Source organism: Chrysemys picta, chromosome 17, assembly GCF_011386835.1.
Source record: "Chrysemys picta bellii isolate R12L10 chromosome 17, ASM1138683v2, whole genome shotgun sequence".
Taxonomy (NCBI): Eukaryota; Metazoa; Chordata; order Testudines; family Emydidae; genus Chrysemys; species Chrysemys picta.
Window position 1 is genome coordinate 9,427,062 of NC_088807.1, and position 13,301 is coordinate 9,440,362.

The following is a 13,301-nucleotide window of genomic DNA, read 5'->3' on the forward strand; positions in this document are numbered from 1 at the left end:
GCATAGGATGCTTCCGTTCTAAGTGCAGGACTCTGCACTTGTCCTTGTTGAACCTCATCAGGTTTTTTTTGGCCCAATCCTCTAATTTGTCTAGGTCCCTCTGTATCCGATCCTTACCCTCCAGTGTATCTACCATGCCTCCCAGTTTAGTGTCATCTGCAAACTTGCTGAGAGTGCAGTCCACACCATCCTCCAGATCATTAATAAAGATATTAAACAAAACCGGCCCCAGGACCGACCCTGTATGCCGAGGGGAGAGCGCTCTGGTCGGCTTATTAACTCCATCTCCATGAGAGGCAGTAGCTATGTCCTTGGGAGATGCTATCCTGCCAACATAGCACTTTCTACATGGGGAGTTGAGGTCGGTGTAACTACGTCACTCAGGGGTGCGGATTTTTCACAGCCCTGAGCAACGTAGTTATACTGAAGTAATTGTGTAGTATAACCCTGGCCGTATCTCAGTGGCCTGAGGACAGCATTCCAGCAGGTGGAGGAAAAGATGAGCTAGAAGGGAGCGTGCCAGAAACGAGATGCCAGGAGAGAGGAGAATGGAATGCCAGTACAGGAAGGACAGAAGGTGCAGCAGCGGCTACACAACTGGAAAAAGCATCCTGGAAAAGAATCCCAAACTTACTCCTTTTTGGAGGGGACTTTACATGGTCATTAAAAGCTGAACAACTTATCCTTGCTGATACCAAAAGCAAGAGCATGCAGCTTACCTCAGCAACTGCTATCTTCTACAGACAGCCTGTCCACAACAGATAGGCCTCACCGAGAGGGCATGAACCCTGAACTCACTGATAATCTAGATCCAACTATGACTGATGTCTCCATGAGTGAATATAGGACTCGAGCAGGCAGAGTGACAAGGACACCTGTGTGGATGGCAGAGTACCTGGGTGCCTAGGAGTTATCGTTTTAAATTTTCATTTAACAGGCAGAGGGGAGGGGAAAGCTCTAGTGATCAGTGCAGACAGCACCAATACCAACCGATGGGGCTGATGCTGAATCTTTATCTTAGTCTTAAGTTACAGAGAATGATGCAGAGAAGGAGCAAAGAAGCCCGGACACAGCCAGAGAATCGCTGATCATGTGTTCTTCTGAAACACGCAAAGAGCTTTGGGGTCAGGGTGAGCTGAAAGAGACTTTGAACTGTGAGCAACGAAACTCTCTCCTTTTGTTTGATTTCTGCTGTGTACAGCGAGATGGGACTTTGTACATGCTTTGTAAATAACCAGGACTGTGTTGCAGAAATCCAGTAATGTTAATAACTGTTTTCCTCCTCTTACTTGATATTCCCCCACTTATACATCACAGGATCACATTCGCCCACTTAGCTACAGAATCTTCAATCTCTCCTTCTATCAGAAACAACCCACTTGGCCCTGAAAATTAGCTAACTGCTCAGATCAAAAAGAGTAACTACAGTAAAAAGTAGTATTTGTAATGTATCAGGAACATACAGAAATCCTAGGAATGGCCTAGATCCTATGCATGGCAGGGACGGTAAAATTGTCAATAAGCATGCAGAAAAGGCAGACACGGGAGATCAACATTTCTGTTTTGCCTTTGAGAAGAAGCAGGATTACAGATTCGGTTGATAAATATAACAGTATTTATGTACTATACGTGAGCATGATCTGAATGAGGCAAAGGACACTTGCCCAACATACTCTGGGGTGGGTATTTGCTCATGGTCATATGCTTTTGAATGGTGGTTGTGGTGTGTTCCCAAATTAATGCTGGTTCCTTTTGCCTTTTTATTAGATATTTTCTTTGCTATACGCAGAGTCAGTGCTTGCAAGTTGGCAAGTATTGCCTTTGCGAAGTGCCCAAGGTGATGTTTAATTTTCCCAGATCAGTGGGTGGGGGCTCGAGACGGTTCTGTTTTGCTTTGTTTTGTATTATGTTTCTTCGGTTTTGTATAGACCCTAACCCGGGGTCCTCTGCAAGACACCTTACTTTTATAGCAGCTTCCCTCTCATGCCGATCTGTACCAGATTCAAAATCTGTGTCTGTGTTCATTGTTTTTTTGTGCTGCTTTTTTTTGAGTGTTGTCCCAATGCTGCAAAGAGGGTGTTTCCAAAAGAAGGTGCTTGCTTCTAACCCCCGAGGCCGTCGGTATGTTTGCTTGTCTTTAATGAGCCCACTTGATACGTTTTATAGTCCTTGGGTCTGGCTCCCAGCCCCTCTCCAACAGTTGAGGCTGTCTGGAGGTGCTGCCTTTCATGCCTTGCTCATCCACACCTCATTTATTTAACAGGGCAATTGATTAAGAGTGTGGGGGGGGAGAGCTTTTGTTTTACTGCTAGCAAAAAGAAATTTTTATTTTATTTTATTTTATCCTTAGGGGCTATAATATTATACCAAGGGCAATGCAAAGTTTTTAAATGAGGCTTTGATACAAAATCCCATGAAAACAGAGGTCACACATGGGTAGACCCACCACAAGGTTATATGAAGAGGCACAATGTAAAGTCATATGAAAATTATTAGAGATTTATTTACATTGTTTCCCTTTTGACCTTTTAAGAACAATTCTTGAGTGGTCACCATATAAATTTTTTGTATTTGTTGCAAACAAACCAAACAATTATAACCAGGTGAATATAACTAAAACCATTACAATTGACTAAACACCAGATATAACAAACACAAATGCAAACAATTATAATTATAATAATTGGAAATACAACAAAACCATTACCATTACAATAATTGGGTACATTGACAAACAAAATGAGGCCCAAGTTTGATGCTGCGATAGCCATCAAACAATAAAAGTCACTGAGGTCAGGACCTTCTTAAGCACACACAACAAATAAGATTTTGTAGGAGTACCACAGTTGTTATGCAAGGTTAAGCTGATTTGGACTTAAACTAACATTTAGTTGCTAAAAGGTTGTAGAATTCCCTATTTTTAACAGTTGTTCTCAGAGGTTTCTGTGGACCTGAAAGATGGGGCCATACAATTATGGGCCAAGGTCTTACAGGTTATGGGGGCCCAAGAACTACCCTTCAGGGCTTGGGGAAATAGAACCAGAGTGCATAGAGGAAAGTGTGGAATTAACAATACAAGCAAATGTAACTAACAATACAAATGTATTAATAACAACTATTAACAACAAAATGACTATTAGAGAACCTAACAAAAAATAAACCTGATGCACTGGGAACCAAAGTTTTTTTGGACACAAGTGGTGATTGATAAATTGGATGGACATGGGGGAAGTAGAGAGAGGAAAAGACATTTGCCCTGTCTAGTGTAGTATCCCCTCTTTTTCTAGACCTAAATGTGGCGTTTTGCCTTATTCCCCCTGAAAAGATCCTGTGCAGTACTTTAAGTATAACAATGGTAGAAACCAACTGAACATGAGTTCTCTGCTCGGTGCTGTAGCTAGGAGGGCCACTGCAATCCCAGGCTGTATACATTGGAGAATAATGTTGAGAAGGATCAGGGAAGTAGTATCACCTTGGTATATGGCATTAGCGAGACCATTACTGGATGTTGTATCCAGCTCTGGTGTCCACTCTTCAAACGGGATGGTGACCAATTGGAAAGGGTTCAGAAAAGAGTGTCAAGTAGGGTCTGAGTTCTGGAAAACCTGCATCACAATGAAAAAAATGTGTGAAGCTCTGTCATAGAATCATAGAAGATGAGGGTTGGAAGAGACCTCAGGAAGTCATCTAGTCCAAACCCCTGCTCAAAGAAGGACCAACACCAACTAAATCATCCCAGCCAGGGCTTTGTCAAGCCGGGCCTTAAAAACCTCTAAGGATGGAGATTCCACCACCTCCCTAGGTAACCCATTCCAGTGCTTCACCACCCTCCTAGTGAAATAGTGTTAAATTTGCAAATGAATTTTAGTTCTGCAGTTTCTCTTTGAAGTCTGTTTCTGAAGTTTTTTTGTTCAAATATGGCTACTTTTAAATCTGTTATAGAATGTCTATAGAAGACTGAAGAGTTCTCCTACTGGCTTTGGTATGTTACCATTCCTGATGTCCTGATGTCTTCTTCTTCATTTTCAAATTTAACACCATTAATTTGGGCTTGAACAGGGACTGGGAGTGGCTGGCTCACTACAAAAGCAGCTTTCCCTCTCCTGGAATTGACACCTCCTCATCAATTATTGGGAGTGGACCACATCCACCCTGATCGAATTGGCCCTGTCAATACTGATTCTCCACTTGTGAGGTAACTCCCTTCTCTTCATGTGTCAATATATAATGCCTGCATCTGTAATTTTCACTCCATGCATCTGAAGAAGTGTGTTCTTTACCCACAAAAGCTTATGCCCAAATATATCTGTTAGTCTTTAAGGTGCCACCGGACGCCTTGTTGTCCTCTTAATACCAGCTGCCAACTAGACATTGAGCTGTTGATCACTACCCGTTGAGCCCAGTAATCTAGACAGCTTTCTATCCACCTTTTAGTCCATTCATCCTATTTAGTTCAATTTAGAGAAAGTTAAGAGTTGACTTGATTACACTCTATCAGTACCTATCGGAGGACACAGAGGGCTCTCGAATCCAGCAGGCAAAACCAGAATGAGATCCAGTGACTGAAGCTAGATATATTCAGAAATATCAGGGCATTGATACCAGTGAGGTTAATTAATTATTGGAACAATGTATCTAGGGACGTGTGAGATCCTCTGGCACTTTAAGTCCATACAGGAAGAAGAAGACTGGGCATCTTTCTCTAAAAATCCGTGATAACTCAAACAGAAGTTGAGGCCTTGGCTCAAGAGAGATTTTGCCGATGGCCTGACTCAGTGCTCAAAACACTCCCTTCCAGCCTTAAACTCTGTTAGTCTGAACAGGCTCCACACACAGAGATTGCATGAGAACGGGAGAACAGGATCTCTCCTCACCACTGAAATGAAGCCACCTCATGGGTAGGGACAGGCAGCTGAGAAACAGGACAGGGAAATATGGCCCAGCTGTTTAGAACAGGAACTGGGGAAGCAGCCTGAGTCCAATCATAGCTCCCGGAGAACATTACAGGTTCAGGATTAATTAACTAAGATGCAAATTGGCCACAAGAATGGGGATACCAGACCTACTCTTGACAAAGTGACCCTCGTTTCTCGTCCATGTAATTGGCTATGGGCTCAATTTGACACCATATCCAACCAGTGAGGCCTGTGATTACACAGAGCCCCGTTGTGCCATAGCGGCGAAGTGGATCATAGATTCATTGATTCCAAGGCTAAATAAATAAACTAGGCAAATACAACTTAGATCGGGCTACTATAAGGTGGGTGCATAACTGGCTGGATAACCGTACTCAGAGAGTAGTTATTAATGGTTATTTCCAACCCTGCTGGAAAGGTATAACAAGTGGGGTTCCGCAGGGGTCTGTTTTGGGACCGGCTCTGTTCAATACCTTCAACAATGACTTAGATATTGGCATAGAAAGTACACTAATTAAGTTTGCAGATGATACCAAACTGGGAGGGATTGCAACTGCTTTGGAGGATCGGGTCATAATTCAAAATGATCTGAACAAATTGGAGAAATGATCTGAGGTAAACAGGATGAAGTTTAATAAAGACAAATGCAAAGTGCTCCACTTAGGAAGGAAATATCAGTTTCACACATAGAGAATGGGAAGAGACTGTGTAGGAAGGAGTACAGCAGAAAGGGATCTAGGGGTTATAGTGGACCACAAGCTAAATATGAGTCAACAGTGTGATGCTGTTGTAAAAAAAGCAAACGTGATTCTGGGATGCATTAACAGGTGTGTTGTGAGCAAGACGCGAGAAGTCATTCTTTCGCTATACTCTGCGCTGGTTAGGCCTCAACTGGAATATAGTGTCCAGTTCTGGGCACCGCATTTCAAGAAAGATGTGGAGAAATTGGAAAGGGTCCAGAGAGGAGCAACAAGAATGATTAAAGGTCTAGAGAACATGACCTATGAAGGAAGGCTGAAAGAATTGGGTTTGTTTAGTTTGGAAAAGAGAAGACTGAGAGGGGACATGATAGCAGTTTTCAGGTATCTAAAAGGGTGTCATAATGAAGAGGGAAAAAACTTGTTCATCTTAGCCTCTAAGGATAGAACAAGAAGCAATGGGCTTAAACTGCAGCAAGGGAGGTTTAGGTTGGACATTAGGAAAAAGTTCCTAACCGTCAGGGTGGTTAAACATTGGAATAAACTGCCTAGGGAGGTTGTGGAATCTCCATCTCTGGAGATATTTAAGAGTAGTTTACATAAATGTCTATCAGGGATGGTCTAGACAGTATTTGGTCCTGCCACGAGGGCAGGGGACTGGACTCAATGACCTCTTGAGGTCCCTTCCAGCCCTAGAATCTATAAATCTCTAAACGTACCTTTGTGATCATCTAGTCTGATCCTAGAGCAGAGCTTTTACAGAAACAGCCATTCTTGACTCAACAATTGTCAGCGATGGAGAATCCACCACAACCCGTGGTAAATTGTGCTGGTGATTAATTACCCTCACCATTCTAAATGTATGCCTCCTTTCCACTCTGAATTTGTCTAGCTTCAACTTCCAGCCATTGGATCCTGTTCTACCTTTCTCTGCTAGATTGAAAAGCCCTTTACTAAATATTTATTCCCCAGGTAGATTCTTGTAGACTGGTTTGTGATCAAGTCACCTCTTACCCTTCTCTTTGTTAATAGATTGAGCTCCTTGAGCCTATCACTGTAAGGCAGGTTTTCTTATCCTTTAATCATTCTTGTGGCTCTTCTATGACCCTCTCCAATTTATCAACATCCTTCCTGGATTGTGGGCACCAGAACTGAATACTGTATTCCTGCAATGGCCACAGCAGTGCCAAATATACAGGTAAAATATCCTTTCTACTCCTGCTAATGATTCCTCTCTTTATATATCCCAGGTTTGCATTAGCCCTTTTGACCACAGAGTCTCAGTGGGAGCTCATGCCCAACTGATTGTCCACCATGACCTGGAAATCTGTTTCTGAGTCACTGTTTCCCAGGATATAATCCCCCATCATGTAAACATGATCTACATTCTTTGTTCCTAGATGTAGATATTTACATTTCAATGTATATTGTTTGCTTGCACCTAGTTTACCAAGCAATCCAAATCAGGCTGAATCAGTAACCTGTGCACTTCATTATTTACCACTCCCCCAATTTTTGTATCATCTTCAAATTTTAACATCTATGATTTTATATTTTCTTCTAAGTCATTTATAAAAATGTTAAATATCATAGGTCCAAGAACCACTCTCTGCCATGTGTGCCATGTTAATTTTATACTGTTCTAGTTTTTTTAATCAAAATGTTCTGTGGTACCTTACAGAAGTCTAAGTCTATTTCATCCACACTATTACCTTTATCAACCAAACGGGTAATCTCATAAAAAAAATATCAAGTTAGTTTGACAAGATCTATTTTCCATAAACCCATGTTCATTTCCTTTAATGACATTACCCTCCTTTAATTCTTTATTGTTCAACTCCCATATCAGCCACTTCTTTATCTTGCCTGGGATTGACGTTAGGCTGACAGGCCTGTAATTAGCCAAGTTATCCCTTTTACTCTTTTTAAAAATTGGCACAACATTAGCTTTCTTCCAGGCTGCTGGAGCTTTCCTAGTCCTCCAAGACTTATTGAAAATTAATAATAACTGTCCAGCATGCTCCATACTTGGCTGTTTTAAAACCCTTGGATTCAAATTATCTGGACCTGCTGATTTTAAACTATCTACCTTTCGTGGCTTCTGTTTAACATCCTCCTGATACATTAGTGGAATAGACAGAGTGTTATCATCACCATATGGCGAGACTATATGATCTCTTTTTCCCAAATACAGACAAAAATATTTATTGAACACTTCTGCTCTGTCCGCATTGTTATTGATATTTCTACCATTTCCATCTAAGCATGGACTGATATCATTGTCAGGATTCTTTTGGTTCTTAATATATTTTAAAAACGCCTTCTTGTTGTCATTTACTCTGCTGGCCATAGATTTCTTATTCCGTCACTTTGCTTCCCTTATCAATTTTCTACTAACTAGAACAATCAAATGGGGATGAAGGCCTCTCCACACAGCACACATACCCCTCTCTGCAGTAGAGGCCCATAGCACAGTGCTGGGGCTCTGGGGTCAGCACTAACTCAGACAGGAAAACATGCTCTATTGAGCTTCCCAACAGGCTCTCTGCAGCATCAACAGTGCAAGGGAAAGCGAGAGTTAGCTGAGCACACAACACTGGCATCTTCTGCATAATTGAAGTTATGGTCTCCCCAAGACCTAGCCCTGCATTCGGAGACGGCAACTTCTGTCCCTGTGCAGTTAACATCATCCCCCCAGGGACAGTTAGATCCATGTCCAAACTGAGCTCCATGTGGCGCTGATAACGGTGTCCCACTGCCCAGCACACAACTCCAGCATCACGTAAGTCCCAGCTGCCAACACACCCAGTTCTCCACTGCTGGTTATGAAACACCTCGACTCTCCCAGCCCAGCGATTGTGGCCATTCACTAGCTGGAGCAAAGACACTTCTGAGATGCCTGAGCCTTCAAACACCCAAGGGAATAAACACTCAGGGAGGTTCCTGTGCCGCTGATTGCTAGAGACGCTGGGGAACATAGTGCCTTCCACTGAAGGGTCTGAATGGGCTCCGCACACAGCGACTGCCTGTCCCAGGCTGAATCACCACCACTGACATCCAGCTCTCATGGTGGTCCCTGAGCTGCTCCCTGCAGAACAGGCCCTTAGCACCACACCGGAGTGTTGGGGTCAGCACTGACTGTGAGGGCAGAGCGCTCCCTGCTGAGACCCCCTCCCCCTCCCTGCACCATGGTGATGGATGTGGGTTATCTGAACACATAACACCAGCATCTTTTCTGTGGTGAAAGTTATGGTTTCCCCAAGGCTTAGCCAGGCATTCACTGCAGGAAACTTCCGATCCTCTGCAGTGAACATCATCCCGCCAGATGGGATCAGACCCTCTCCCAGATCAAGCCCTGCCTAGGGCTGATAACGCCGTCCCACAGATCAGCTGCCTCCACATGACGGCAGCATCAGGTAACTGCCAGTTGCCATCACACACGGTTCCCCACGGCTGATTGTGAAGCACCTCGACTCTCCCAGCGCAGGGATTTGGGCCATTCACCAATCCGAGTGGAGCAAAGCCCAGACTGACTGAGCCTGCAAACACCCCAAGGGTAAAATGACTCAAAGAGATTCCTGTGCCTCTGATCACTAGTGACACTGGGGAACTTAGCGCCTCCCGCTGACAGGTCTGAACAGCCTCTAAACACAGCACCTGCCTATCAAGGACTCACTCCCTACCACTGACATGCAGCCACTTCTGGGGTGGAACAGGGCAGCTGAGAGACCAGGCACACAAACTCATGGGCGTTGTAGGAGAGGGAGTGAGGAAGAACCATGTCTCCAGTCACAGCTCTCGGAGATGTTAAAGGTTCAGGAGTAATTAGCTGAGATGGAAATTACCCTGAGTGACAGGGGGAGGAGCCCCACACTTCATAAAGGGATACCAGGTTTCTATTGCCTCTGAGCGGCTGCAGGCTCCATTCGACCCCAAATCCCACAAATGGGATCTACGGTTACCCAGCGTCCCATTGTGCTATAGTGGGGCAGGGGGATCAGAGCGATCAGCGATGGGGAGGGTCTCTCACTGAGACACACGTACTGCTCCCTGCAGCGCAGGCCCTAAGTGCTGTGCTGGGGTACTGGGATAGCACAGACTGCGAGGGCAGAGCGCCCCCTATTGAGCCCCCATCCCGCTCCCTGCAGCAAAGGCCTGTAGAACTGTGTGGGGGAAATGGGGTCAGCACTGATACCATGGGAAGAGCGACACTTACTGTGGCCCCCAACCGGCTCCCTGCAGTACAGGCCTTTAGCACCATGCTGGGGCACTGGGGTCAGCACTGATTCAGACAGGAGAGCTGGGTCTGTGCTGAAAGCTTCCCAGCCCGATCCCTGCACCACCCACAGTGACGTGACGGAGGTGGGTTACCTGAGCACTCGACACCGGCATCTTCTCCATGGGTACAGTTATTGTCTCCCCAAGGCTGAGCCCTGCATTGGGAGAGGGCAGCTTCTGTCCCTGTGCAGTGAACATCATCCAGCCAGATATGGTCAGATCCTGGCCCAAACTGAGCTCTCCCAGGGGCTGATAACGCCGTCCCACAGCCCAGCTGCCTGCACACGACTCCAGCATCTGTTATGTCCCAGCTGTCATCACACACGGTTCCCCACTGATGGTTGTGAAACACCTCAACTCTCCCAGCGCAGAGACTAGAACCATCAGCCAGTCGGATTGGAGCCTGCTCTGGAATGGCTGAGTCTGCAACTGGGCCAAGGGAATAAACACTCAGGGAAATTCCTTTGCATCTGATCACTAGTGATATTGGGGTACATAGCACCTCGGATCTGGTCAGCCTCTACACATACCAATTGCCTGACACGGGCTCATTCTGCCCTACTGATATACAGCCACCTCTGGGGTGCGCACGGGCAGCTGAGAGACAGGCCATGAAAACACATGGGCTGTGTAGGCGAGGAAGTGAGGAAGAGCCCTGTCTCAGTCACAGCAGTGGGGGATGTTAGAGGTTCAGGGGTAATTAGGTGAGATTGAAATCACTACGATGGGGGTAGGAGCCCCACACTTCATAAAGGGACCCATGGTTTCTACTTCTCCTGAGCGTCTGCAGGCTCCATTCAACCCCAAATCCCACAAATGGGATCTACGGTTACCCTGTGCCCCATTGTGCTGTAGTGGGGCAGGGGAATCAGTGCGATCAGCGATGGGGAGGGTCTCTCATTGAGGCGCACGTACTACCTCCTGCAGCACAGGCCCTAAGTGCTGTGCTGGGGCATTGGGTTCAGCACTGACTGTGAGGGCAGGGCGTCCCCTAGTGAGTCCCCATCCCGCTCCCCAGAACACCCACAGTGATGGAGAGGCTTACCTGAGCACACAACACCGGCATCTTCTCCGTGGTTACAGTTATGGATTCCCCAAGGCTGAGCCCTGCAATTGGAGAGGGCAGCTTCTGTCCCTGTGCAGTGAACGTTATCCAGCCAGATGGGATCAGAGCCTCGTCCAAATCGAGACCCCCCAGGGGCTGATAACGCCGTCCCACAGCCCAGCTGCCTGCACACGACTCTGGCCTCAGTTAAATCCCAGCTGTCATCACACACGGTTCCCCAGAGATAGTTGTGAAGCACCTCGACTCTCCCAGCGCAGCGACTTGGGCCGTTCACCAGTCGAAGCTGAGGCTGCTCTGAAATGCCTGAGTCTGCAAATGCCCCAAGGGAATAAACATTCACTCCATCTGATCACTGGTGACCCTGGGGAAAGTAGCACCTTCCACTAATGGCTGTGAACAGCCTCTGCAACTGCCTGTCAGGGGTTCACTCCCCACCACTGACATGCAGCCACCTCTGGAGTGGGACAGGGCAGCTGAGAGACCAGGCACAGAAACTCATGGGCTGTGCAGGAGAGGGAGTGAGGAAGAACTTTGTCTCCAGTCACAGCTTTGGGGGATATTACAGGTTCCAGCTGACAATTAGCTGAGATGGAAATCACCCAGAGTGTGTGGGGGAGGAGCCCCACAGTTCAATAAAGGGATCCCAGGTATCTACTGCCCCTGAGCAGATGCAGGCTCTTTTTAACCCCAAATCCCACAAATGGGATCTACGGTTACCCAGGGTCCCATTGTGCTGTAGTGGGTCAGGGGGATCAGAGCGATCAGCGATGGGGAGGGTCTCTCATTGAGGCGCAGGTACTGCTTCCTGCAGCACAGGCCGTAACTGCTGTGCTGGGGCACTGGGGCCAGCACTGCCCACAATGGGAGGACTTTATTCTTGAAACCGCCACCCTGCCTCCTACAGCACAACAGCCGTCATCACCCTGGGACACTGGGGTCAGCACTAACTCCAGGGGGAAAGGCCCCTTGTGTGGTCCCCAAACTGCTCCCTACAGCACAGTCCCTTCACCCACATGGGGGTCAGCGCTGACTGCGAGGGCAGAGCAATCTCTCAGGAGCCTGCACGCTGTCCCTACAGCACAGGCCTCTGGCACAGCACTGTTACATTGGGCTCTGAACTGACTGCCCCCTTCTGACCTCCTACCCCACTTCCTGCAGCATCCACCGGGATGGAGGAGGGTTACCTGAGCACACAACACCGGCATCTTCTCCGTAGTGACAGTTATACTCTCCCCAAGGCCGAGCCCTGCATTGGGAGAGGGCAGCTTCTGTCCCTGTGCATTGAACGTCATCCAGCCAGATGGGGTCAGATCCTCGCCCAAAGTGAGCTCTCCCAGGGGCTGATAACGCCGTCCCACAGCCCAGCTGCCTGCACACGACTGTGGCATCCTGTAGGTTCCAGTCATCATCACACACGGTTCCCCACTGCTGGTTGTGAAGCACCTCGACCCTCCCAGCGCAGCGACTCGGGCCGTTCACCAGTCGGAGCGAAGTCTGCTCTGAAATGCCTGAGTCTGCAAATGCCCCAAGGGAATAAACACTCAGGTGGGTTCCTGTGCATGTGATTGCTACTAATGCTGGGGAACTTAGCACCTCCCACTGACAGATCTGAACAGCCTCTAAACAGAGCACCTGCCTGTCAAGGACTTACTCCCCACCTCTGATATGCAGGCACCTCTGGGGTGGAACAAGGCAGCTGAGAGACAGGACCCAGAAATTCATGGGCTGTGTAGGAGAGGAATTTAGGAAGAACCCTGTCTCCAGTCACAGCTGTGGGGGATGTTACAAGTTCAGGCAAATTAGCTGAGATAGAAATCACCCGGAGTGACTGGGATAGGAACCACAACTTCAAAAAGGGATCCCCGAGTGGCTGCAGGATCCATTCAACACCAAATCCCACAAATGGAATCTATGGTTACCCAGCGCCCCATTGTGCTGTAGTGGGGCAGGGGGATCAGAGCGATCAGTGACGGGGAGGGCCTCTCACTGAGGCGCACGTACTGCTCCCTGCAGCGCAGGCCCTAAGTGCTGTGCTGGGGCACTGGGATAGCACTGACTGCAAGGGCAGAGTGCCTCCCACTGAGCCCCCATCTGTGTACCTGCAGCACAGGCTTGTAGAACTGGGTGGGGGAAATGGGCTCAATGCTGACACCATGAGAAAAGCCACACTTACTGTGACCCCAAACCAGCTCCCTGCAGTACAGGCCCTTAGCACCATGCTGGGGCACTGGGCTCAGCGCTGACTCAGACAGGAGAGCTGGGTCTTTGCTGAAAGCTTCCCAGCCCGATCCTTGCACCACCCACATTGAGGAGTTGGAGGAGGGTTACCTGAGCACACAACAC

At 47.4% G+C, this 13,301-nt stretch overlaps 1 protein-coding gene across 1 annotated transcript in view; it reads right to left on the bottom strand.

Moving 5' to 3' along the window:
• The window catches only part of LOC101934392 (deleted in malignant brain tumors 1 protein-like), a 278,680-nt gene that overhangs the window by 124,130 nt on the left and 141,249 nt on the right, over positions 1-13,301 (bottom strand). Inside the window, 2 exon segments of the mRNA XM_065571840.1 lie at positions 10,938-11,267; positions 12,143-12,472. Coding sequence (XP_065427912.1) covers positions 10,938-11,267; positions 12,143-12,472 — 660 coding nt within the window.